This window comes from Podarcis erhardii, assembly GCF_964252035.2.
Source record: "Podarcis erhardii genome assembly, chromosome: 3".
Lineage (NCBI taxonomy): Eukaryota > Metazoa > Chordata > Lepidosauria > Squamata > Lacertidae > Podarcis > Podarcis erhardii.
Genome location: NC_138507.1, coordinates 58,091,762 through 58,117,295, shown reverse-complemented (window position 1 = coordinate 58,117,295; position 25,534 = coordinate 58,091,762). Strand labels below are relative to the sequence as shown.

Sequence of the window (25,534 nt, the reverse complement as noted above, 5' to 3'; positions counted from 1 at the left end):
AATGGGCTATGGGCAAGACACCAACACTTCCAGTGGCCTCCCAAGACACCCACTGGAAATTCCAGTAGTGGTGTTCTTAGTGACAGTGTAGGGCAAAATGGAGTGTTCTACAATAGCTGTGAATCCACAGGACCCAATGTTCCCTTTGTCTCCTGACACCATATCAGCTTTGGACTACCACCCACCCAACTGCAGGCTATGGATGTGATGGTTTTTCCACCAAGTAATCTATCCACACCCCACACAAAAGGATGTCTTTGCCCAATGTTAGCAATAGTAGAGAAAGTCTGTGAGAGGTGTATTTTCACAGATGGTACTTAACCAAAATAGCAAGCTGTGGTTTGGCTTTCTGCCTATCTCACTACATTACAAATTTCTGCAGATTCCCTATCCTGGCAGATTAGGCAAGGCAGGAGAAATGAATGGGTTTTTATAGAGCCATATATTTATTATACCATCTTTTTCAAGCACTGTGTAATCTTCAGCACATTGTGTTTCATGTTGATTTTCAGCACACAAAGTCCTACAATTAACCAGTGTCCATTCCTCCTTTGATAACTAACTTCAAGATGACATGGGTGCAGACCCATGTGGAAACAGAGCTCAGGTGGTTGATAAAATGTAGTTTATTAAATTATAAATTTTGTAACAAAAACCAGACGGAACAAGAAAACAAACAAGCTACAGGGACTAGACGGAAGAGCCGATGAAGACACCATGAAGTGTTTACAAGTAAAACTCTGCAACAGAAGTTATTTTACATTTCATTCAGGAAGATGATTGCTCTTTGTTTAGTAAAACATCTGAACTTTAGAAGTCACACCTACTTTATGTTAAAATTAAGCATCTGGTTCATACCCCCAATTCTTGTTCATTTCCAGTTCGCTTTAGTTTTCCTTCCATATATCAATCCATGCAGATAGTAAAGATACTTAATGCAATGAAGAATGATGACATTTCCAAGTTGTACAGTGAATATACACTGGTCAAAAATGGGGACAGGGTTTTACTGGGGATGAGCATATACTACAAAATAAAACGTGAGACATTTACGAAACTGGGTATTGCTAAGTAGCTGTCAAACCATTAACACACCCCAGGGTTTTGTTTTTTTCTTCAAACATTGAATCTTCCAGCCAAGACATATTAAGAGATTTTCTTACAAGTTCAAGGACCAGGCTTGGTTTTCCCTTTCCCCTCCTCCCACCCTGAAACACTTTGAATACATTGCTAGGCTGGAATGCAATGCCAATACAGACAAAATGTACATATACAAGACTGAGTTTTCAAAACATGGCTCTAGATTTAAACTTCAGTTACTGTGCACTGTCCATCAGGCCTTCTAGACCTTACACTGGTGCTTCCCACCCCACTCCCCACCACTGGTCTATCCAAGGCTGGCTGACTTGCATTCAGATGTCTCTGCTGAGCAGAGGATACAGGCAACTGAAGTTGGGCAGACACATCCTCACTATCGCTGCTAGCATCCGATTCTGTTTCCTCAATGGAGGTGTCAAGAACTGGCACCCTACCAGAAGACGATGATTCATGGTCTTCCTCTCCCTCAACCCTATGGCTCCTTTCAACCATACTGTCTCCATTTATTTGCAAGTTGGCAAAAGAGTTCTCTAGAGTGCTTGCATCAGGTGATGGTGTTGCAGGGCTTGTCGGTTGACCATCTAGTGAAGGAAGGGGTCTAACAGAAGCAGTTGCTAGAGGCTGCCCAGCAGCAGCTCCTAGAGCTGGTGTGCTGTCTGCACCATCAGCAGAGCTCTCTCTTGCTAGATTGATAGCATTAGAGTCACAGTCCAACCTAAGCCCAGCCACTCCCTTCTTTGGAATATCTATTATGTCCCGTTTTATTTTCCTGCGACGTCCATGCTCATTTCGCCTATACTGAACCATGTTCTCAAGATCTGCCACATACAAGAACCCAGCAATTAACATTTCAGTGCTCTTTTTACCTTTGGAAAAGGCATCTTCCAGCTCCCTACTGGTACGTTCATCATACTGCCACCATCCATTTCTGCCTTCATAGTACCAGGCATATTCCCCATTGCCTCTACTGGCTGCTTTGAGTTCCTCAGGTGACAGTAAGGTTGGCTTATCAAGAAAGTCCTCCGGGATCTCCTGACGACAGAGTGCACATCTCTTTCCCAGCCAGGAAGCTCCTTTCACACACAGATAACAGAAGACATGTTTACAAGGCAGACTCACAGGGTGGACACATGTTTGCAGACAGATAGCACATTCAGGGACCATGAGAGATGGTGCTGCACATGATTCATTTGTCTTCTTGTTTGTGGGAAGCATGTTGATTGAGTGATCGATCTCACCGCAACCGGCCATCCTAGAGAACAACAAAAGTATCATAATTTGGCAGGATCTACTGTTAGCCTACTTTGCTTAACCACAGGACATTATCCTAAACCGTTTATAACAACTGAAAAAAGCTACAAAAATGTACATGAACAGCATCATATACAGACAAAACAAAATATCAATCTGCAATGACAATCAATGTGCTGCAGAAAATATGGGCTGGAAGATCTGGGTTCAAGCTGCTGCCTGCTCATGAAGCTCACTCTACAAGAATGAAGTAAATGAACCTAATATATATAAATGACAGGATGCAAATACGATAGTTTACAGTACCACACTAGAGAAAGGGTGAAACAAAATTGCATATTAATGTTTCAACACCAAGATAGCTGTCCTTCATAACTACTTTGCCTCTGATCCCCACTGCTAGTGCTTAGTTAAGTAACGTGGAACTTCTGGAACATTGTGCTGGGTGACTACTGCTAAGCTCTAGGATACTACAGGGTCCTATCTGGTCCCTCATTATCTGCATGAAACATTCAGCTCTCTTGCCTCTGATTGAAGTTAGGCAATGAAGTTTAAAATTGATACTTCAGATCACGGGGGGGGGGGGGGGGACCCTGGATGATGATGAATAAACTGAGAATATGTAGATGGTGGTACTAGTTCCTATGTGTCATAGCTTCCACCAGTTATGTCAGATGCAGCCCCTCCTGGAGAGATACAAACTACCTACAGTAACTTTGCTATACTACTACAATACCTTATTCAGGGGCTTTCTGCTCAGAAGCTGCCATTAGTATCTTAGTAGCTGTTTTTGGTACTAACCAGGACTCGTTGTTGGGATCATATCTTGTCTGTGCTTAAAGATCTCTACTGACTACTGGTCTGTTTGTAGAGCCAATTTACTGCACTGGTGCTTAGTTTTAAAGCCCTACAGAGGTTGAGACCTGAATACTTGAAGGAACATGCTTCTGCATCAACCTGCCCATGCACCAAAAGTCTTCTCTAGTTACCCTGCCATCTCAGGTAAATGGCAAGTAGAGAAATGACCTTCTTCTTATTGCATTTTATTTACTTGAATTCCTTCCCCAGATGGGCCTGCCTGGCGCCCATTTTAATGTATTTTCAGTGCTATAAGCACAGATCTCCTTATTTCCCCATACTCCCCATCCAAGGAGCTTATAACATCTGTGTTACTGCAACTTTTTATTCTTGTAGGCATTTTATTTATTTGCAGCATGTTGCTTACATTCAGTAGATTGTATATTCTGCATATGTGTATAAATAAAACAAGTGTCAATCATGCTCCTTGCAATTTTTGCTGAGATGACAGTGAAGTGAACAAATGTCATGGCTTTTTGTCAAAGAATTAATGAACCCATCACAATCTGTACAAAAGAGTGTTTGGTCTTGGTCAGTCTTGACTCCCTACTTTTTGCATATGGCACAGCACAATATCACACATCAAAAAATTGGACACAGTTAAGTCAGAGGATCTGGGTCCCAGAAAGATATTTGAATAAAGATTTTAGCCCAAGTCTACTGTATTTATTTAGCAAAATGCAGTCAATAGTTGCTTGATCCATCTAGGATGTCTGAACATGTGATTTCAGGAATAGGAAACCATGGTTATCTGCTTACATCAGTGGTTTTCAACCAGTGTGCCACGGCACTCTGGGGTGCCTTGAATGATGTTCAGGGGTGCCACAGCAACACTGGCCTCTGGCCTTCTTTCCTTCCCTCCCTCCTCTGATGCCCTCCTGCATCTCTGCCTCCCAAAGGCTTGCACAGCTGTTTGTTGTAGCAACCCTGGCTATAACCTCCACAAGCAAATGGTGCCTCTGGGGCTGGCTTCCAAGGTAAGATGCAGGCCTCAGGTTCACATTTGGCCAGTCTCCACTGAGCCACTAAGGCTGGGGGCATCTTCTTCTCAGACTCCTGTGGGGCAGTGTGAGGAGGCACCTCCCTTTGGGGAAGGGGGGGCAGCTCAGAGACTAAGGGCGGAGGCAACGGCTGCCCAGAGGACTCCCAAGGAGAGGGGAGAGGAGAGGAGGCTGAGGGAACACTCCACAAGGCAGGGTGTTTGAAAAAGGGTGAGAGGCTGCCAGCTCTGCAGGCAAGGGGTGACATAACTGGGATTCTGAGCCCCACAGGGGTACCACAGAAAGAATGCAGTTGGCCAAGGGAGCCATGGACTCAAAAAGGTTGAAAAATTCTGGCTTATGTATTCCGGATTTTACAAATTTCAAGGTGAGATTTTGTGTGAAGGTTTGTGCAACACATAGACTAAGGCTGCAATCCTATATCCACTTACTTGGGTGTCCCAGCAGGTTGGGAAACCAAGTAGAAAAAGGAGAACTTGGTACACCTGAGTAATTCCACAATTAAAAAGTGACAGCATGCATTGAGAGCCTCATAATACCAATTAACAGTATAAAAGCATTTGTTTAGTAAGGGAACAGAGTTCAACAAGTTTAGGCTGGCCCCTGTAATCAAACAAAAACATGAGATTGCCAGAAACATTTATTTATTTTAAAGATTTATAAGATGGCTCACATTTTAAAATACTGTAGTGTATAGAAAACCAAAATAAGTATTAAAAAAAATGCACCAGAAACACAGTTAAACATTCCTCACCTACTCCCCTTTACCACCTTCTTATGAATTTACTCAGAAGTAAATCCCTGCATTCAGTAGTGCTGAGTGCAAAGTAAGAACTTTTAAGGATTGCAGTTTTAGTCCCCAACCTCACACAGCATCAGATGACCAGGGACAATCCCTTTCCCTCTCTAGCTTACAGCTGTAGCAAGGCAGAAGGGGCTTCTACAGTGCTGGCCTGCCCACTTACTCCAAATACCTCAGCTGCTCATTTTCAAAAGCCAGCCCACCCTTCCCACCTGAAGACAGAACAAAAGAATGGAGCTTGTTTTGGCAGTGGGCAGCCAAGGTTCTCAGAGTTCCTCAGCCACCTACTGACAAAACAGCTAGTTTTAACCTCTCTCTAGCTTGATGTCTGAGAGGGGATGAATTTTTTACTGTGCACTTGTAGTTTACCGTATCAAGTACAAGTCACATTTGAAATGCCAACTCCATACTTGGACACATACAAGATCTACATCACATTTACCTTACCTTCTTTTTTTTTCTTCTTATCACTCTTCTTAGAACATATTGCAAAATTAAACCATCTTTATAAGTATCTAATCAGAGCTGAGTGCCTTGTTTCCCAGTTAACAACTTATTCTTCTTGCATGCTGCTTTCTGGACATGGGCAATGCCAGCGTCCCACTGCAAGTTAAGGAGAAAATAAAGAGCCATCAGACTTAGAGTAACCAAATATTTATATTTATGAACTATAAATATAATATAAATATATTTATGAACTATAAATATGAACTATATTTATAAATAGCAGCTTTCTGTCCAACTAGCCATGATAACACACAATGATAATAGTGGCTTACAAGTACAAAAAGAGATGGGAATGAAAATAAGCAAATTTAGTAATCAGCTATTTTATTGTAGAGCTGAAGGAGACCCCAAGGGTCATCTAGTCCAACCCCTTGCAATCCTGCCCACAGCCATCTCTGAGTGGCCTGTATCTTCCAACATTGTGGTTAGCAGCTAGCCACACTGACCCACTGTGCCATAGACAAGGATGTCAGAATCAGTGAACAAAACAGTTCTGGGAGAGAAGGAGACAAATGGCAGCTGGTTCCAGCCAGTTCAATGGATGGCGTTACGTACACCATCTTGCCTCTCCTGCTGCTTCAATGAGACAGAAGAGATGAGAATGGAATTGGTTTTGGGAACAGAGGAGGCAATGGCAAAAGTTTCAGTTAAGCCAATAGCCTTCCAGCTGGAGGCTCTTCCACGGTGAACTCAGTTACTCAGTTATTACATCTGATGCATTTTCTTTTATTTCATGGATATGTTCTCTTAAGTCATTTTAAGATCAAAGTAGCAAACAGTTTTGAGATCAAAGAGACTATGTAAGTGAGTGGTTCTCGTGTCTGAGAAACTGATCAGCTCTGGACAGGTTGCACTCCCTCTGAAGCAACAGGTTTGCAGTCTGGATCTATCTTTGTTACAGGAGGCCCAAGCAACTTAAGTGGCTAGAAGTGTCCTTTACCAACTGCAGCCTGTACAACACCTACAGCCAGGGAGGACTTTTCCATAGTAGTTCAAGCATTAAGCATTAAGGTAAAGGGGCCCATGACCATTAGGTCCAGTCGTGGCCGACTCTGGGGTTGCGGCGCTCACCTCGCTTTACTGGCTGAGGGAGCCGGCGTACAGCTTCCGGGTCATGTGGCCAGCATGACTAAGCCGCTTCTGGCAAACCAGAGGAGCGCACGGAAACGCCGTTTACCTTCCCGCCAGAGCGGTACCTATTTATCTACTTGCACTTTGACGTGCTTTTGAACTGCTAGGTTGGTAGGAGCAGGGACCGAGCAATGGGAGCTCACCCCGTCGCGGGGATTTGACCTGCCGACCTTTTGACTGGCAAGTCCTAGGATCTGTGGTTTCACCCACAGCGCCACCCGCGTCCCAGTTCAAGCATTAGTAACTTCAAAACTGGATTACTGCAATGCACTCAATGTGAGTCTTCCCTTGAGCTTGAACTGGAAACTGCAGTTAGTGCTGAATGATGCAGTAAAGTTGCTGGCAGAAGAGAGACATTGTCAACATATAACACCCTTGCTCAGAGATCTCTGTTTGTTACCAGGCAAATTTCAAGGTGTTACTGTTAGCATATACTACAGCTTATAATAGCTTGGGACGAGTTTACCCGAGTGATCGATTTACCCTCTATATCTACCTGACCACTTTGATCTGCAGGACTAACACCACAAAACATTCATTCTGCACTTGTAAGAAATCAGTCTTTAGGTTTAGTAGCACCTGCACTTTGAAACTCCCTGCCTATTGTCGTCAGGCAGGAGGCTTTACTTTACTCTTTTCAGTACCGGCTAAAAACATTTCTTTTCAGACAAGCCTATCCAGATATGTAGAAGCTGACATGTGTTTTAATCTATTTTTATTGCTTAACTGCTTATTTTATTTCCATTTTGAATTTTTAAAAGTACCTGATTTAACTTTGTATTTTCTTGACAGTTTTGATGTTTGCCAGTAGAACTGCTAAGTGGTTTACAAAAATAAAACGATCAAGCAGTATACAATTAATTTTGCTAAATAAAATAAAAAAAATCAATCAATTCATGCTGGCAATTAAAGTAAGCTGCTCTAGAATATGTTAGTCCAGTGGAAGGCTGGGGAACCAGTTTGTTGAACGTCAAAAGCCATCATATTATTTCTTGAATATTCTATTAGACTATTAGGGCAGGATATTTTGAGGTCTGCAGGTTCCAAGGCAAAGGCACACAAAATTCAAATCCTACCACTTAACCTAATACAATGCTCTCCTTTCTCCTCATCATATTCAGACTTCTCTCATGGCAAACCTCAAACTCACCCCAAACTGAAAGGTTCTGCTTCACAGCATTTACCAGTCCTGTGCAGTTATAGTTTTAAAACACAATGTCTAGACAGCTATCTAACCAAGATGCATTACATTTCATTTTCTGCTAGAGAGGTTACACTGAAAGGCACTTTTTATTGAACTTGAGGATGCAGAACTTTCAAATGCCTAAGCAGATCTATTTAAGTGAAATTTTACTGCATACATTAAATTCATCTCATATGAATACAGCTAAATAAAGTCAAGAAATCGACAAGTCCTGCAGAGAGGTTAATGGTAATGTACATAATTGAAAAGAGCTTTGGGAAGATTTTGGCTGAACTTCCAATTAAAACTTTTGAGTAATAACCTCTGCACTGAAGTCCCTTGTGTGCTGCATGTAATTGTTTCACCTTTTTCCTTTTTTAAAAATAAAAAAGGCTATAACCGGGCAGACATGTGTCATGTGATTTTTCTTTTTAAAACATTACTTTAGGGCAGAGACACACAATTCACTTGGAGTGCCACTTTTAGATTTCTACTAACTCATGAGAGCCAGGTGCTATGTTAACAGTAAAAAAAATAGTTTTAAGTTAAAACTGTAACTCCGTATGTTTTTTTAATCTATCATACAACTTCCTGTTTCTCTCTGCACCTCACAGTGGGCTCTCCTCTCTGCACCCACGCAGCTCTGTCTGAACTCCTCATAGTGCACTCTCTTGTCCCCAGGATCTTACCCCTTTTTCTGTATCCCACAACTGTTCATTATCTGCAACACTGCAGGTTCCTGCACTCCCAGCTCTAATGTAACAGCACTGTCTTGCTGAAGGCCCTATTTTTCTCAACCAGGTCTCAGTTCTGCTTTTATTCACTGTCTTGTTTTGCTCCATTTCTTTCTCATCCCTGATCCCTATCCCCTTCTTCCAGTGTTCTGCTTCAGAAGCATACTAGCTTTTCATCCTCCCAGAAATTCATATGGTAAATGTGCCTCAGGTGCTCTGCAATGTAACTGGTGGCTGTATGAGGCTAGAAAAACTGTCACAAACTCTGTAACATGCTTCTAAATTCAGGAAGAAATAAGGTACATATATTGATGTAGTCATTCTCCCATCTCGAATTTTGATACATACTTGCAGGCCTTGTTTCCCCAAAAAGCACAGGAAAAGGTTGCAAACAAAAGGCATTTGGAATTCCCCCAGGAGAGATAAAACCAGTCCACTTGGCCTTATGTTGTACATCAAGGTTAATACCATTAACCATCCACCACCTCATAAGTTGCCTATCAGACAGAACAAATTTGTTTTGAAAAATGTTGCAGTGCAACAGCCTTTGAATCATAAGTGCATGCTACTTGAAAGTCAAAATGTTTTCCACCTGCAAGGGTAAACCAGCCTCCAATGGACAGAAGGGAAGGAAGATGGATGAATAATTAAAAGAGGAGATAAAAAATTAAAGATTTATCATAGAGTTAAGAAAGTGAAATTTATTGAAATAAGCATGTAATTTATTGAAATAAGCATGTAATTATCTTTAGGAAACGGACCACAGTATAATTATAAGATTGAAGTAATGATATTTTTAAAGGCTATAAATGTTTTAAAGGCAAGTTTAGAAAATGATTTCACTCAATCACTGCATTTAACCTATGATGCACTGAAGATCCAGTACTTACAAACTCTCCTAGAAAGATTAAAATACTTCAATTATAGGCTCATCTATCTTTATATAAAGGAACTGTGTGCTTTATTTTGTGGACCACTGCTTATTTACTTCCACTCACTAAACACTGGCTAAATGAGGAAAGTCTTACGGCACATCTGAACATTCTCAGTCTTGGAGATTGTCAGGTTAGAGGGGTTGACAAATAGAGATTAACCACCAAGAAAGTGTAGGACACAGAGGAAGAGGTGTATTAGATACAGGTGACTCTCAACTTATGCTTGGGGTTACATTCTAGGGACCATGCGTAAAATGAAAATCACATATAGTCAAAACACATTGGGTTCAATGGCGAGTGGGATTCCCAAAGTCTTCATTCCCAGATGCCTGCCCCCTTTTAATTTTTTTTGTCAAGTGCATAAAGCTGAATGTGCACAAGTTAAACGCACGTAAGTTGTGAGTTACTTTTCTGCAGTTCCTAGGTCATTTGGTGACACACAGAAAAGGTAAGCTATTCATCTATTAAGGCATGAAAGGGGCACAAATGAGCAATGAAATGCGTCAGGAAGAGAGAAATAAGAAGGCTGAAAACTAGAATGGTGCTATATAAATGCAACAAAAGCATCTTAGCTAGTAACCTTGGGAATGTAATTCCTTATTGTCAAGTGAACTGCTGTACAGAACAAAGGTCTTCCTAGAACCCAAAAGTTTCCCTTCCCCAGTTGACACAGAAAAACCAAATATGACTGTGTAGTCATACATTTGAAATTTCACAGAAATTTCACAGTCATACATTTGAAATTTCACAGAAAAAATGTGTTGGCAGATGAACTTCAACTAAAGTAATTCTCTCAGATCTAAAGTCAAGGCATTAGACTGAAAACAGTATGGAGGATAGAGAGTCAAGACACCATCACATCTAAGAACCATCAAGATAGCTAGGTTTGGCATAACCGTATACTTCTACTATTTGGCCACAGCCATGTCGAATCACAATGTAGAAAGATGGTCCTGCCACATCTATCAAGTATAAAATACCATATCCACGAAAACGCAGCCACTTCCACAATCTGGAGGAGACAAGTATGAGCAAGATGTTTGTATGTGCATAATTCAGACACATTTCAAAACACACATTGTTTTGAAAGCACATTAAATTGCTTTCAATGAGATGTATATTGAATATGCTTATGAGGGAGAACTTCTAAAATTATATTATATTAAATTAAATTATAATGGCATAATGGCATTAATCGCCAAAATACTATATGTAGATGAGAACAAGAAACTGAGGGCATGCACCCCAAAATAAGCTTTAGGTCACCACAAATCATATATCCACACCTGCAGGCGAGGTGACCCTAATGAGATAGAACTATATTGACTCCAGGCCAATTCTTCATTTGGACACACCCCATGCCAAAATACATAGAAAATAAGCAAGGGGGTGGGTCTGTGGGCCACTAGAAATCAAACAGCTTGAGAATACCGACCTCTATAACACAGCAGTGAACTGAATCTGGACTAAAACTCTGGATGCAAAACACATCAAAGGTCAATAATAGCCAAAATATGAAAAAGGAGGAACGGGGGGAGGGGGGTTATCCTACAAAAAGCTTTATGCCACCTCAAATAATAAACTCAAATGTCCTGGAGATTGTACCTATAAATGAGCAAGGAACAGGGGTGGGGTGGAGTAAACACTCCCACAACAATCCTTGGACCACCCCAAAAAATACACTCGAACCATCAGGAGTTAGTTTATACCCCTTTTGTAGTTATTGTTGTGAACCCATACACTAGAAAACATATTCTGCCCAATATGAAGCCTATTAGAATCTATGCCACCTTATACAGGACATATATCTTGAGTATGTTTTATATGATTAGTGGTAGGACAAATATATTATGGGGTACAGAGCCCCCAGTTCCTTATTCTCTTCTACATATTTTGACTATATTCTATATATTTTGACATATTTTAAGTCATCTTGTAGAAGACACTCTCCGGTACCACTTGAGGTGAATCAAAGTTTTTAAAGTTCCTTGTGCTTATAATATAATAATGCCAATAATTTCTGAAATATATAGAGAGAACAAAGTTCAGCTTTGGGCCACTATAGCTTGTATATGTACATCTCCTAGAAACAATTCTCAATGAGACTCTCAAAGTTTATTTTATGTCATATTGTAGGAAACAGTCTCCTTATTGTGGGGTGCACAACTCCAGCTCCTGTTTACATATTTTGTCTGTTATATGATAGAGTGATACCTTTGATAATGTCTTGCACCCAAATTGCTAGAAAAGACACAATTCACTGCCACGTCAAAAGGACACTATTCTGGACATGAGTATGATTTGTGGTGTCATGAAACTTTTTTGGAGTCCATGAACTTTATAAATAATAATATATTACATCAGCAATTCTTAAAACACCCCCAATCTTACAGCTTGACAAACTTTTTGCAAATATATGTGCCATGGTTCATAAGAGGTACTGCACAATGGCAGCCAGCAGCACTTCTGGAAAATAGCTTATGCCAACCTGGACATTTTGTCTATTCATTAGTTTTCCTTCCAAACTATGACTTCTATGTCATACACGTGAAAACTGGCATCTGTAATTGCTTTCCTACAAAAGTTTATTATAGGGAGAGGATTAACATCCCATTGAAAACAGTGCAGTGCTAATAGCACCTGCACTCAGGTGCTCACTCTGGTATTTGCCAACTTCTCTAGATCAAGGGCACTGACATACAGCTAGTGGACCCAGTGAAATCCATGAGATTAAAGTCTCTTTCTTTTGAAATTACTACTGTCTAATATCATTGCCATTAAGTCTCCCAATATGAGGAACTATACTCATATAGGATGCTCTCATCTACCCTATGTTCCAGTCTAAGCACTTACAGACCAATAGGCATTAATAAAAACATGCTATCACTTTTCTCAGAAAAGAATGCATAAGATACCAGGGGTTGTTTGCACATCTGCATTTGATAAATGACTGTTTTCTTTGGATATGTAGCATCCTAGGGTTGTAGGTAAAAAAAAATTTTAAACTATCTTTCATAAGGATATGTGTGTTCATCTTTTTATACACAATAAATTTATCTGCTTATATTTTAAGTTGATATTCCTTGATACCAACTTGATTTTCCATATGCAGCCACAGTTCTAAAGCTGAATATCATTGGGTACCTCATTTCAAATTTCTAAAAAGCTTAAATATAATGTGCCCTATTTTTAAAAAAGACTAACTTGATGGAACATGTACAACTGAAAGGCCTTGTGGACCAAGAGGCATCAGGAAAAACATGCATTTCTCTAAAACAGAATAAATTTCAACAATTACAGTCAAATCAATTTATTACTTAGTAGGCACAAAAGCAATTTGCCCTCTCATTTCAGCAGAAACTGATTACAGACCCAGAATGTTCAATTCTAAATTCAGATACAGTATATATCCTACTGTGATGTGTTCCAGTGGGAAAATACTGGTTCCATTTCAATTCACTTTATTGTGCTGCTTACAGAAGTTCTTAAATGCTTTTTGGTTCTGATCATGTATTCTCAGTGGCCACCAGATTTTAACCCATGTGTCTGCTGTTGTGTTGTTCTTCATTTAGACTTTGTCATCTAGATCAAATATGAACACAGCGAAAACATAGAAGCCCATCTTACTTCTGGTAAAAAAAAACTATGTATAAAGCACATTAAAGCATCCTAATAGGCACACTGCATGTAATTATTATTCTGGCCTAGATTACCCAAATTTGCTGCTGTTCAAACATAAGATCTCCTTACTATCTATTCCAGATTCAGCACAGAAGCAATCTCCTGTGTTTGTTACAAAGTAGACCAGGAACTTATTTTCACCTCCCATTTATACAAAACTCAGACTGACTGCTATAAAGAGTAGCATTAAAAGCACTTAGTTGTCAGATTTCAGAGTTGTGAATCATGGAAGCAAAGTACTTCTGGGTGCTTTCTATCCATGTTATCTCATTGCAATTTAACTTTTAAGTAAAGAAAAAACATTGAAAATATTATCAGGAGTCTTGTAAAGTAATTGAGAAAGGCTGAAAGAAAAAGCTAGATACAGTACCCCTAACGTGAGGCCATCTTTTCATGTTAACAATATAAATTTAGGATCAGGACATGAACTATCAAACCAATATTCTCAATCCAAAGCTAGTGTTATTGAGCTTCCACTTGCATGTCTACTGTTCTGAGGTGCAAAAGATGAAGGGTGAAATGGTACAAATCTAGTTATGGGCCAGCACCTGTGGGCTAACATGCATTACTGCATTCAACTGAGCTGTGTTGAGTGCAGTACAAAGGGCAGCAATGGACCTTAAGCAGCATACTGTATCTACAGTTACCTGAATCAGGGCACCTCTGATGTTTTCCGTCATCTCTTATGGGCTACAATGAATCACATCCAATGATTTCCAGGCCAGGATAGTCCTCTTTTCATTTAGTGTTTAATACTTCTAGGACTTATGAAGCACCTTTACACACTCACATTGTCAATGAGTACACCTCCAATTACATCCATCAACATTAAAACAGCTATGGCCTAAGTAATTTGTCCAGCAAACTGTATCATTTCACTTTTTTAAAACTTCAAACCTCTTGTTCCAAAAGCTGTGGCTATGTTACCTGAAAATTACATATTTTGAACTATTTCAAATTGAGCTAGCTTCATTTGATCTCAATTTAAAAAAAAAAAATGTGGTTGTGACAAAAATGCGGAAACAAGGTTAGATTTTAATACCCTGGGCAGCAGCTACTACAGTACTTAAATTTAAAGTTTTCCAACTGCAGTCCTTTCAAACTAGAAACAATTACCAATAGGCCCCATGGCCAAATACTTATGTTTAGCTAAGCATCTCATTTTCTCTTTTAACTGAAAAACATTTTTTTTAAAAAAGGTAAAATTAAAAGCATACAAATGACACGGTCATTTAAAAGCATTTGTGTACTGCTTTTCAACTACAGCTGCTCTCTGTAGTTGATATGATAACAATATCATATTTATACGGATTATTTTACCCCTCACAATGACAGTTCCTGAATATCAGCTGCTGTCAATTGTATCAAACGATGGTATCATGTGGCTCTTTGTTCTAGTCCCCTCCCCTCAAAGGTGGCGCAGCAACGGGAGAGCCAGGGCAGTGTGTGTGTTTTTCATACACCCCCCACTGTTCATTTGAGAGGAAAAGGACAAGTGGAACAATATCTCTTTCCACCAACCAGTACTTAAAATCCTGGAAGAGAGCTTTCCACAGTAAACAACAATCGGCCCAATGACAACAAGAAGTTGTCATTGCACATTATTGTTGTTGTTGTTGTTGTTGTTGTTTACGGGTATCAAGTACGACAGCCTTTCCCTAAATATTCTGCCTGGAGGAGGGAGTTGGTTTTTGTTTTTTGTTTTACGCTTCCCCCCACCTCCAGGAAAAACAGCAGCAGCAGCAGCAGCAGCGACTGAGGCTATGTATGAGAGAGGAAGAAAAACATCTCTAGGAAATAAATGCGCAGTTGACAGCAAGGATGGTCAGGCAGAGAAACACCCCCCCCCTCCCCATAACACTATTAAAAAAGGAGGAGGAGGAGGATACCCCACGCATATCCCCCGTGTGGCTGCGCGTGTCGGGGGCTGGAGGGAGGGAGCTAATGGCTCCCCAAACAAGTGACTATCTGAGGGGAGGCGGAGACGAGAGGCCGGAGCCAAGAGGTGACCCAGAGGGAGGGCTGGCGAGCGAACCTCCTCCTCCTCCCCCCCCCCAAAAAAGAGGCCGGCTCGTGCACTCGGGGCGCGCGGACGACGACGACACGGGGCCTTTGTTCGGGTCTGCCGCTGCCCGGAAGAAGCGAAGCGGCCGCGGAGAGGCGGGGATTTGGCGCTGGGGGGGGGGGAGCGAGCGAAGAAGGCCCCGGACACAATAGAGCCGCCTCCGCCACCCCAGCGCCGACTCCTCCATCATCCCCCGAAGCGCAGCGTTCACTCGCGCACTCACCTCCCTCACGGGAGTCGCCTCCCCGCTGCGCCTGATCCCTCCGCAGGCGGTTGAAGCCGAAGAAGCAGCGTAGTTGCCGTCGCCGCTCTGCCCCCGCCTCCTCCTCTTCCTCCTCCTCCTCCTGCCGGCCGTCGTCTGCCTTTCTCTCTCTCTCTCTGCCTGGCGATTAGAGACTGCTCGCCGCCGCCGCCGCCCCTCCCTCCGCGTGAGGGGCAGCGAGCAGGCGCTCGAGCTCCCGAGACGTCAGCACGCAAGGAGGGAGGGGCGTAGAAGTGGCGCCGGAGGTGGGAGGAGCCAAGGCTGAGATGCGCGGCCGGAACGGAAAGGGAGGGATGGGGCTCGGGGGATGGTGTGGGCGCTCTAGCGCCTCTTGCGGATGAGGCAAGGGAGTGAGCGGGTGAGGAAGTAGGACGGTCACCGGGCTCTGTATATACAGCGTGTGTAGGAGCCCCAGGATGGCAGCTGTGTTGTGTGGCAGGTGATAGAGGGTTTCGCTAGAGCCTCAAGCCTGGCAGGAGAAATCAGTGGCAATATAACCCTAAGCCAGTAGGGGAACATTTCAGTCCGCCAGGTCACGCTGTAATAATAATAATAACAGTAACAATCACAATAGGAACAAAGTCGAAATAAATAAATATAAATAAAAAAATTGTCCAGTAGCACTTTAGAGACCAACTAAGTTTGTTCTGGGTATAAGCTTTCGTGTGCCTGCACACTTCTTCAGATACACTGAAACAGAAGTCACCAGACCCTTCTATATAGTGGGAGGGTGGGGAGGGGTATTACTCAGAAGGGTAGTAGGAGATGGGCGATGGACTCAATGGATATGGTATATAGATTCAGGTAGGTTGCTGTGTTGGTCTGACGCAGTCAATTGAGTCAATCACCCCGTCTGGTGACTTCCGTTTCAGTGTACTGTATCTGAAGATTTTTAAAAATCTATTTTGACTGCGTCAGAGCAACACAGCTACCTACCTGAAAATAGGAACAAAGGAATGCCACTGGGAGACTCCAGCCTGAAACTGTACATTTGCAATTCATCCATAAGTTAAACTCCAAGGAGAAGTTAAACTCCAAGGATGCAACCATAACTCCTGGTTAGCAGCAGTGGGGCAGAGCAGCATAGCCCCCTCACAGCATCCATAGCCCCACCAGTCAGGGCAGAAAATATGGGAGAGGGGAGAAAGCTTTTTACTACACCAGTACCCAGGCTGATGGGGGGGGGGGGGAGGCATCATCGTCATCATTATTCTTATTATTTATACCCCACCCATCTGGATCATTAGTCCTGTCACAAGATGGCATCAAGGCCAGATGACATCCAGCACATTCTGTGTCAGCTCAGCACTGTCTCTTTTCCCAAAATGTGCTGTTGTAAATAGCTACTGTGCTTATTTTGCATACATTCTCTAATTAAACCGTCACTATCCTTTTTGCATTTTCACTCCCCCCCCCACTGCAAAGAACTCCCTGCACCCTTGCAACTATGTTACATTCCTGCAACTGAGGATTACACCTCATGCATTTGGTGAAGCAGACACTGCAGTCCGTGAAAACTTGTTCCATAGTAAAAATTGTTAAATAGTACAGTGGCACCTCGGGTTAAGTACTTAATTCGTTCTGGAGGTCCGTTCTTAACCTGAAACTGTTCTTAACCTGAAGCACCACTTTAGCTAATGGGGACTCCCACTGCTGCTGCACCGCCAGAACACGATTTCTGTTCTCATCCTGAAGCAAATTTCTTAACCCGAGGTACTATTTCTGGGTTAGCGGAGTCTGTAACCTGAAGCATATGTAACCTGAAGCGTATGTAACCAGAGGTACCACTGTATAAAAAAAATAGTAAGAAAAAAAGTTCCACACAATACTTTTTGTTGTTTTTGCTGTAAGACTAAGTCCCATTGAGTTCAGTGGTGTTTGCTCCCAGGTAACTGGGATGAGGATTGTAGCCCAATGCAGCTACTCCTCTGGAAACGGCTTCATAATGTAGACATGCCCAAGCCCAACACTACTTTTATGGTACAGTGGAACCTTGATTCTTGAATGCCTTGGTACTTGAACATTTCAACTCCCAAACGCCAAAAACCCGGAAGTGTTCTGGTTTTCGAATGTTTTTCAGAAGCCAAACATCCGATGCGGCTGTTGGCTACTGTTTCTGATGTGCCTGCACCAATCAGAAGCCCTGCCTTGGTTTTCGAACGTTACGGAAGTCGAATGGACTTCTGGAATGGATTATGTTTGAGAACCAAGGTACCACTGTATTTCACTGGCATTGCCATATTTTCAGCACTGTAGTCTTAATCATACTTATTGTGTGTGTGATTACCTGATGCTTTAAACACACAAAATATGACTTACTCCATCTTGTAAATATGTCTGATTGGTCATGTTGGATGCAGGCTGTTAGGCTTGATGGAACCTTGGTGTGTTCTTGTATTCCATTGTTAGAACATGGATGCACAAGAGACAGCTCCAACCTTGAAATGCTAAATAAGCTAGCATCTGTTCTTTCAGGCCTACATGCCCATATTTCCCCTTGCGCCTCATGGTTCAGCTGCCATAGTTACATGTGTAATTGTCTTCTGCTGGAACAGCACAGCTTTTGACTCAGTGCACAAGCTGGCAATTACCCGTGTTATGCCAAGACAAGGGGACTTGAATGTGATCATGTCCCAATCATCCAACTCTCAGTAGAAGATATGGTTGTGCTGTTAAGATAATGAATATTTAAAAGCTAACATAAGGATAACAAACATAAACCCTCTACCAAACTTACTTCCGCTCTTTAGTCTAAAGACAATAGCAGCATTGTCTTTTAAATGTTCTTCATTAATAAATGCAAAGTAGAAAAGCATTATATTTCTAAAAAGAACTCTGAGAAGATTTCATTAAAATTCGTGCTTTAAATTCTGTATTATAAAGCAAATGTAATTGTAGTCACACAGTACTTAACTAACAAAATAGCAATAAGCAAACTGTACTGGTAGAAATCATCATCATCATCATATGTCACCCATCTGACTGGGTTTCCCCAGCCACTCTGGGCAGCTTCCAACATATTAAAACACAGTAAGACACCAGACATTAAAAACTTCCATATACATAATATGCATGAAATATTGCCCTGAGCCGCAAGTACAGTGGTATCTCAGGTTACAAACGCTTCAGGTTACAAACACTTCAGGTTACAAACTCCGCTAACCTGGAAGTAGTTGCTCTGGGTTGCAAACTTTGCCCCAGGATGAGAAGGGAAATTGTACAGCGGTGGCATCAGGCCCCATTAGTAAAAGTGCACCTTGGGTTAAGAACAGTTAAATTCTTAAGGGTTAAGAATGGAACTCTGGAACGAATTAAGTTCGTAACCCGAGGTACCACTGTACACACACAGAGACAGTTAGGTTTAGTTGGGACTGTAAACAGTGAAGTCAGAGGGAATGAAAGGCAGAAACTACAGTCAGTGATAATTATATTATTAGCAGAGGCCATTCACACGGGAAAAAAACTTGTTGTTAAGACAATTAACACATGTAGGGTGATTTTTAAAAAATTGATTCACATTGAACCTTTTAATTACTGTTTTTCAAATTTCACTCTGAAGTTTCTTTTCAGTATGACCACTTTCCAGTCAGCTATGAAGTGTCCCGATTTCATGCTTCTAGAACACTCTGTAACTGACCTTAAAGTCAGTTCACAGTGAGGTTTCCAAATCACAATGAGAGTTCTCAATTTATTCCATTTTTCAGTTGATTGGCAGAGGGGTGGGGTAAATCTAGAGTGTGTGTTCCTGGCATTTGGCAATTGGACAGATTAGAGATTCTGCTGATTCTGCCTTGCTGCCCAGCAATCTCCCTGCCTGCGCTGAAGGAGCTGGTGTAGGAAATGATGTTGAGGACTCCCAGACTACTGGTTTTAAGGGACTTCAACATCCATGCTGAGGCGACTGGCTCTTGGATGGCTCAGAACTTCATGGTTGCCATGATGATCATGGGGCTATCTCAAGTTGTCACCGGCCAAATGCATGCCACTGGCTAGCCCCACTCTGGAATTTTTTCCCCTCAACTGGGCAGGAAGAGGGTGATCTGAAAATGGGTTATATTGACATCAACCCCTTGTCATGGTCAGGCCACTTCCTGTTGAGATTTAGGCTTTTGGCACCTTTCCCCCTCCGCAGATGCAAGGGACATATAAGGATGGTCACTTGCATATGCCACGACCTTGACTCCACTGCTATGGCAGATGAATCTCAAGAGGTGTCCAGAGCACTGTCTAGTCCTATTATGTTGGATGAGTTTCAGTTAGTAAGGCTCAAGGACGTGGACCAAGGTGCTTGGATCAGTCATGGATGCTTTAGTTGAGATTCCTGCACTGGAGGGTGTTGGACTAGATTGCCCTTCCAACTCTACAATTCTATGATTCTATGAAAGGCCTGAGGGCACCCAAAGACCTACAAGGAAGGTTCCAGGTGTGTCTCCCTGGGGAGAACATTGAAAAGGCCTGTTCTTGTGTGGCCACCCTCCACACCTTCATCAGAGAAGGGCCTCTGATCAAGACCACAGGGTTGATAGAAAGCTTGGAGTGGGGGCTTTTCTGAGATTCTATGGGAAGACTAATAATGTTTTCCATCCCTGCCCTATTTATCAATAAGCATGGCAAACAGTTGTTTCTGTATTGGTATCATGTCTTTTGCCAACTGTGGCTTAGGGGCTGGAGGCTTCAAAGACATGATACAATGATAGATGATGACAGATGATAGATAGATAGATAGATGATAGATAGATAGATGATAGATAGATAGATAGATAGATAGATAGATAGATAGATGATAGATAGATGATAGATGATAGATAGATGATAGATAGATGATAGATAGATAGATAGATGATAGATATAGATAGATGATAGATGATGATGATAGATAGATAGATAGATAGATAGATAGATAGATAGATAGATAGATAGATGATAGATAGATAGATATAGATAGATGATAGATGATAGATGATAGATAGATAGATAGATAGATAGATAGATAGATAGATAGATAGATAGCGTAGATAGACAGGCAAGCTTATTCAACTGTAAAAAAAAAAAAATCCTGTTTGCATTCTTCAAAGAAATCTGTGTGTTTCTGAAAAGAACTGACAGGAATCTTTCATTTATCAAAATTAACACTGAAGTTCTGTCTGGAAATATCAGAGTTTCAGTCTCTGGAGTGCTAGTTAACACTTTGCATCTCTCTGGTGACATGAGAGCCATGGTAGGTTGGGCAGGAGGGGCAATCAAAGCATGTTAGCAAGGAGCAACACGGCAAAGCACCTGAGCTTTTCTTTTAATGAATCACTATTATATTATACAGTAAGAATCCCAAGCTGTTTCGGCTGCTCCACTTGCTGAACATTCCAGTGGCTCTTGTTTATAAAATAATAGTGTGGCATGTAACCATGACGATGATGTTTTGCCAGTTATAAGGGTTATAATTAAAAATGAAAAACATCTGTGGCTGCTCCTGAGAGTGTCTTTCAGGGAGAACTCAAGCCCTCTATCTCTTTGCTGTGCTGACATCAGTGGGACTAATTAGGGTGCATCCATGCATATGCAATATGTCACACAATGGGACACCAAACCTTAATTAGGATTCCTCCCCCCTCTGCATTTACTATAGCAAATTAATATATCATAAATAATTCATACTTGGCATTGACAGGAATGGACCACTGTCAATTAGCTAATTCTCTGGTGGGGCGCATCCATTTTGCCTTATATTCCTAGCCTATTTGTATGCTAAGTCAGCATAATAATGACCGATGATGATTAAGGTAGTGTTCCAAGGGCACAAAGCCACAGCAGAATCCTGTCTCCATCATGTACCTCTTTACCCTGGCCTTTGACACTTTAAATGTATACTTTTAGGACACTGTCTTTTCTTGTGACTGTAATTTGTTTTCAACTGGTTTTTAATGTATTTTAAGTTTTCCCTTGCTGTGGGACCTTAGGTTGAAGGGTAGGCTATTAATAATAATTAGTAATATATTGATTTTGTTCTGTGAACTGCCCTGAGACCTCCAGGTATAGGGCGGTATATAAATTCAATAAACTAATAAAATAAATAATGGTGATGATGATAGTGCGCACCTCCAAACACTTGAACCACATGCTAGAGGACACAGAATGCTACTCATGAAGGCCAACCATGTTTACTATGAACCTTAGTTTACTTAACAACCCAGGTTGCTTTTGGCTTCTGCAACTTCTGCAGTTGAGATAAATTAGTAAAGCAACAACCTTCAAACCATGGTGAATGGACCAGTCTTAGTGCTCACGGGAGAAGGGTCACTTCTGACTAGGGATGTCAAAGAACTGCAACACAGTATTTCAAGGGACTGCTGGCTCACACCAACAACTCCCCATGTGTAAATGATGTGATAAAATTGCTACATAGGAATTAACATGCGAATCAACCTTTTATTCTAATCGACTTCCATTTGTAAGTTACCATATTTTTCATTCCTTAAGGCGCACCTGACCATAAGGCACACCTACTTTTTTTTGGGAGGGGGGAATTCAAGAAAAAAAATATGCGGTTCTTGGGAGCTTTTGCAGGAGGTGGGAGAAGTGAGAGAGCCTCACTCTGTCCCTTCCCCCACCTCCCGCAAAAGCCAGTGATAGCCGCGCGAAGCCTCCCCAGGGTGGCGGGATGAAGGCTCCCCGCTGCCCTGCGGAGGCTTCATGGGCTACCCCAGAGCTGTTCAGGAGCTCAGGTTTTCCCCACCCCCAGCCCCAAAAAGCAGGTCGGAGGGCAGCAGAAAGGCTGCGTGCAGCCTTCCCGCTGCTCCCTGAGCTTGTGGGGCTGGCGGTGGGGGAAGCCCGGCTTTCCCCCACCCACAGCCCCAAAGAGCAGGTCGGGGCTGACAAGGGAAACCCCTGCCCTCCCCCACCCCAGCCCCAGGGATCACACATTCGCTCCATAAGACGCACAGACATTTCCCCAAAAATTTAAAGAGGAAAAAAGTACGTCTTATGGAGCGAAAAATACGATACTTAGAAGTCTTTTGTTTCCACTTTATCTGATGTAACTATGCCTGTTGCTTTTATACCCCATCCCCAATCTTCCTTTGATACTCTGGTCTCTCTGAATACCCCCCTTTCTTTACCTCCCTTTTTGTTCCTCTATCTTTGTCAAGGGGACGCGGGTGGCGCTGTGGGTAAAAGCCTCAGCATCTAGGACTTGCCGATCATCAGGTCGGCAGTTCGAATCCCCGCGGCGGGGTGCGCTCCTGTTGCTCGGTCCCAGTGCCTGCCAACCTAGCAGTTCGAAAGCACCCCTGGGTGCAAGTAGATAAATAGGGACCACTTACTAGCAGGAAGGTAAACGGCGTTCCGTGTGCTGCGCTGGCTTGCCAGATGCAGCTTGTCACGCTGGCCACGTGACCCAGAAGTGTCTGCGGACAGCGCTGGCTCCCGGCCTATAGAGTGAGATGAGCGCACAACCCTAGAGTCTGGCAAGACTGGCCCGTACGGGCAGGGGTACCTTTACCTTACCTTTATCTTTGTCAAAATTTAGATTGTAAGCTTCTTGGGACCATTGTTTTTTTGCTTATGATATTCAGCAAAGTGCCATATATACTGAGGTTGCTACATAACTAAGAAAAATACTTGACACTAATTTGGATCACTGGATGATAGTTCAGCATGACCTCAGCGATGAAATTTGCCTTGAGAATTGTAATTTAGAGGTGTATCTTTTTTGTTAAAACCTACCAGAACTGGATTTCCCTGGAGGACTGAGCTCATTTGATTCGAAAATGCTCACATGGAGAATTTGCAATTGGTTGATTAGGTTATCTGTATCTCCATATTAACCTGGGATTGTTTCAGTATGCTTGGCATCTGTACAGAGGCATGGATGTGTATCTGACTTCATGAATAATTACATCATCCTGCCTCCCCCACAATCATCTGCAGGGACGTCTTAATCGTTGTCTCTAGTGGTGCACAGCGCTGGGCTCCCAAGGGCGCTGAGTGGGCTCTTTTGCTGTGGGCTCTGCGTGAGTTCAGGGCCAAGCGAGGCACTGAGGTGGCCACCCGGCTCCTCCCTGCACGCCTGGGATTGGCGTTGGGCTGTCAAGGGGCCCACTCAGTGGCTTCCTCATGCTGAGAGAGGTTTTGTCCGGCTTCCTCAGGCTTCCAGCAAGGCTCCAAGTCCCTGCCCTGCCCTGAAAGGAGGAGGAGAAGGACGAGACGTAGGTGGCTGTGGGTGAGGGGGAGCCAAGGACTGCATCCCTTCCAGCCCCACGTCCCCCTTTGCTGCCTCCTGGGCAGCTCCTCTTGCCTGGGTGGGGATCACCGCCGATCGCACCCTCTGCTGTGCCACGCACGCCATCCCTATGGGCGCCATGTGTGTGCCCCGCTCTGTGGGTGTTGCCGAGAGGCTTCCTCCGCCGCTGCGCCTGCCCCCAATGTGCCGCTTGGCAAGAGAGAGTTTTAATAGTTGGGTATGTGGTGGCACTGTGGGTTAAACCACAGAGCCTAGGACTTGCCGATCAGAAGTTCGGCGGTTCGAATCCCCACCACGGGGTGAGCTCCTGTTGTTCGGTCTCAGCTTCTTCCAACCTAGCAGTTCGAAAGCATGTCAAAGTGCAAGTAGATAAATAGGTACCGCTCCAGCAGGAAGGTAAACAGCATTTCTGTCCGCTGCTCTGGTTCGCCAGAAGTGGCTTAGTCATGCTGCCCACATGACCCAGAAGCTGTATGCTGGCTCCCTCGGCCAATAAAGCGAGATGAGCACCGCAACCCCAGAGCCGGCCACAACTGGACCTAATGGTCAGGGTCCCTTTACCTTTACCTATGGTTATGATTTCTATTGAGTGCGGCTGATAAGGGTCCCCTGCTCTCCCCCCCCCCACCATGAAATTTAAAGCGGGGGGAGCCGTTTCTATGATGTGGGCTGGATGAAGCATCGGTAGTTTGTGCGTCACCAGCCGTCTGTCTCCACCCTTCACCCCTTGCCTACCACTTTTATATTCGGTATTTCTGATCTTGCAGCCCAGCCTTGCGATTTCATTTTGCAAAGGTCACCTTCCTGGGGCAGGTGATAATTAAAAGCAGTATAAAGGTATAATTTATACAGCAAGGATAATCCTATGTAAATGCACCTGAGAGTAAGCCCCATAGTATACAGAGTCAGATTTACTTCTGAGTAGTGCTGCAGGAAGGCATAGGATATGGGAGGGAATGTCTGTCTCTCTTCTCTCACTGCTACCCCCCCCCCGACTTCCATTTTTATCTATTTATGCCAGCTGAAAGAAAGCTGGTGCAAAACATATCATTGTAAAGGGACAAAAAGGGGCATGTGGATGGTGGGAAGTGGGATTATTATTATTATTATTAATTGAATTTACATACCTCCCTATACCCCAAGGTCTAGGGGCGCTTCACTGAATAAAATCAAAATATAAAACCACAAAATACATAATCAAAATAAAGACAACAACCCCAATAACCCCCACTCCCCAAAACCACATTTTAAAAGGTCATAGGATCATCACAACATTTAAAGTAAGACAATTAACAAAGCCACTAGTTGGAAAGACCATGATCTCTGAAATGTCTGCAGGAATATTTATTGGCAACCAAATTGGCTTGGTGCCTTTCTGATACAGTTAAGCTGCAAAGCTGCATCCTAACTGTTTACTGGTTCTTTGTTTATGTTTCTTGTTTTCTTTTCCCAAGCAGAGATAATGTGTAAGCGTGGTATCAGCTCCCTAAAAAAAGGTCAACAAAGGTTCTGGGGAACCTTTCCTAAAAAAGGTCAACAACTTTGTCACCCCCCCCCCTTAAAAAAGGTCGCCGGAGGGATCTTTGCACCACGGCACCGGATATGCTTATGATGGCCCTGATCATTTTTGTAGTATTTCAGAACTAGAGATAGATACCAGCCACTTTACCTGCCCACAGTTGAGATCCACTAGCATCTAAGCTCATGCATTGCACTGCTTACACAAACAGGCCATTCCAATTAGTTACAACAGCTGCCATAATCATGTCTAACATTGATAAACACTTGCT

The 25,534-nt window shown here is 42.8% G+C and overlaps 1 protein-coding gene across 2 annotated transcripts; it reads right to left on the bottom strand.

Moving 5' to 3' along the window:
- Positions 1 to 608: 608 nt before the first annotated feature.
- RNF146 (ring finger protein 146) lies at positions 609 to 15,827 on the bottom strand. 2 transcript variants are annotated; one of them, XM_081856222.1, is made up of 3 exons: positions 15,470 to 15,827; positions 5,458 to 5,613; positions 609 to 2,350 (listed from the first exon to the last, which is right to left on the bottom strand). In XM_081856222.1, the coding sequence occupies exon 3, from the start codon at positions 2,347 to 2,349 to the stop codon at positions 1,306 to 1,308; it is 1,044 nt and encodes a 347-aa protein (XP_081712348.1). In that variant the 5' UTR covers position 2,350; positions 5,458 to 5,613; positions 15,470 to 15,827; the 3' UTR covers positions 609 to 1,305. The 2 variants fall into 2 exon arrangements, with proteins under 2 accessions (XP_081712348.1, XP_081712347.1); XM_081856221.1 differs by lacking the exons at positions 5,458 to 5,613; positions 15,470 to 15,827 and adding an exon at positions 4,640 to 4,850.
- Positions 15,828 to 25,534: the final 9,707 nt, after the last annotated feature.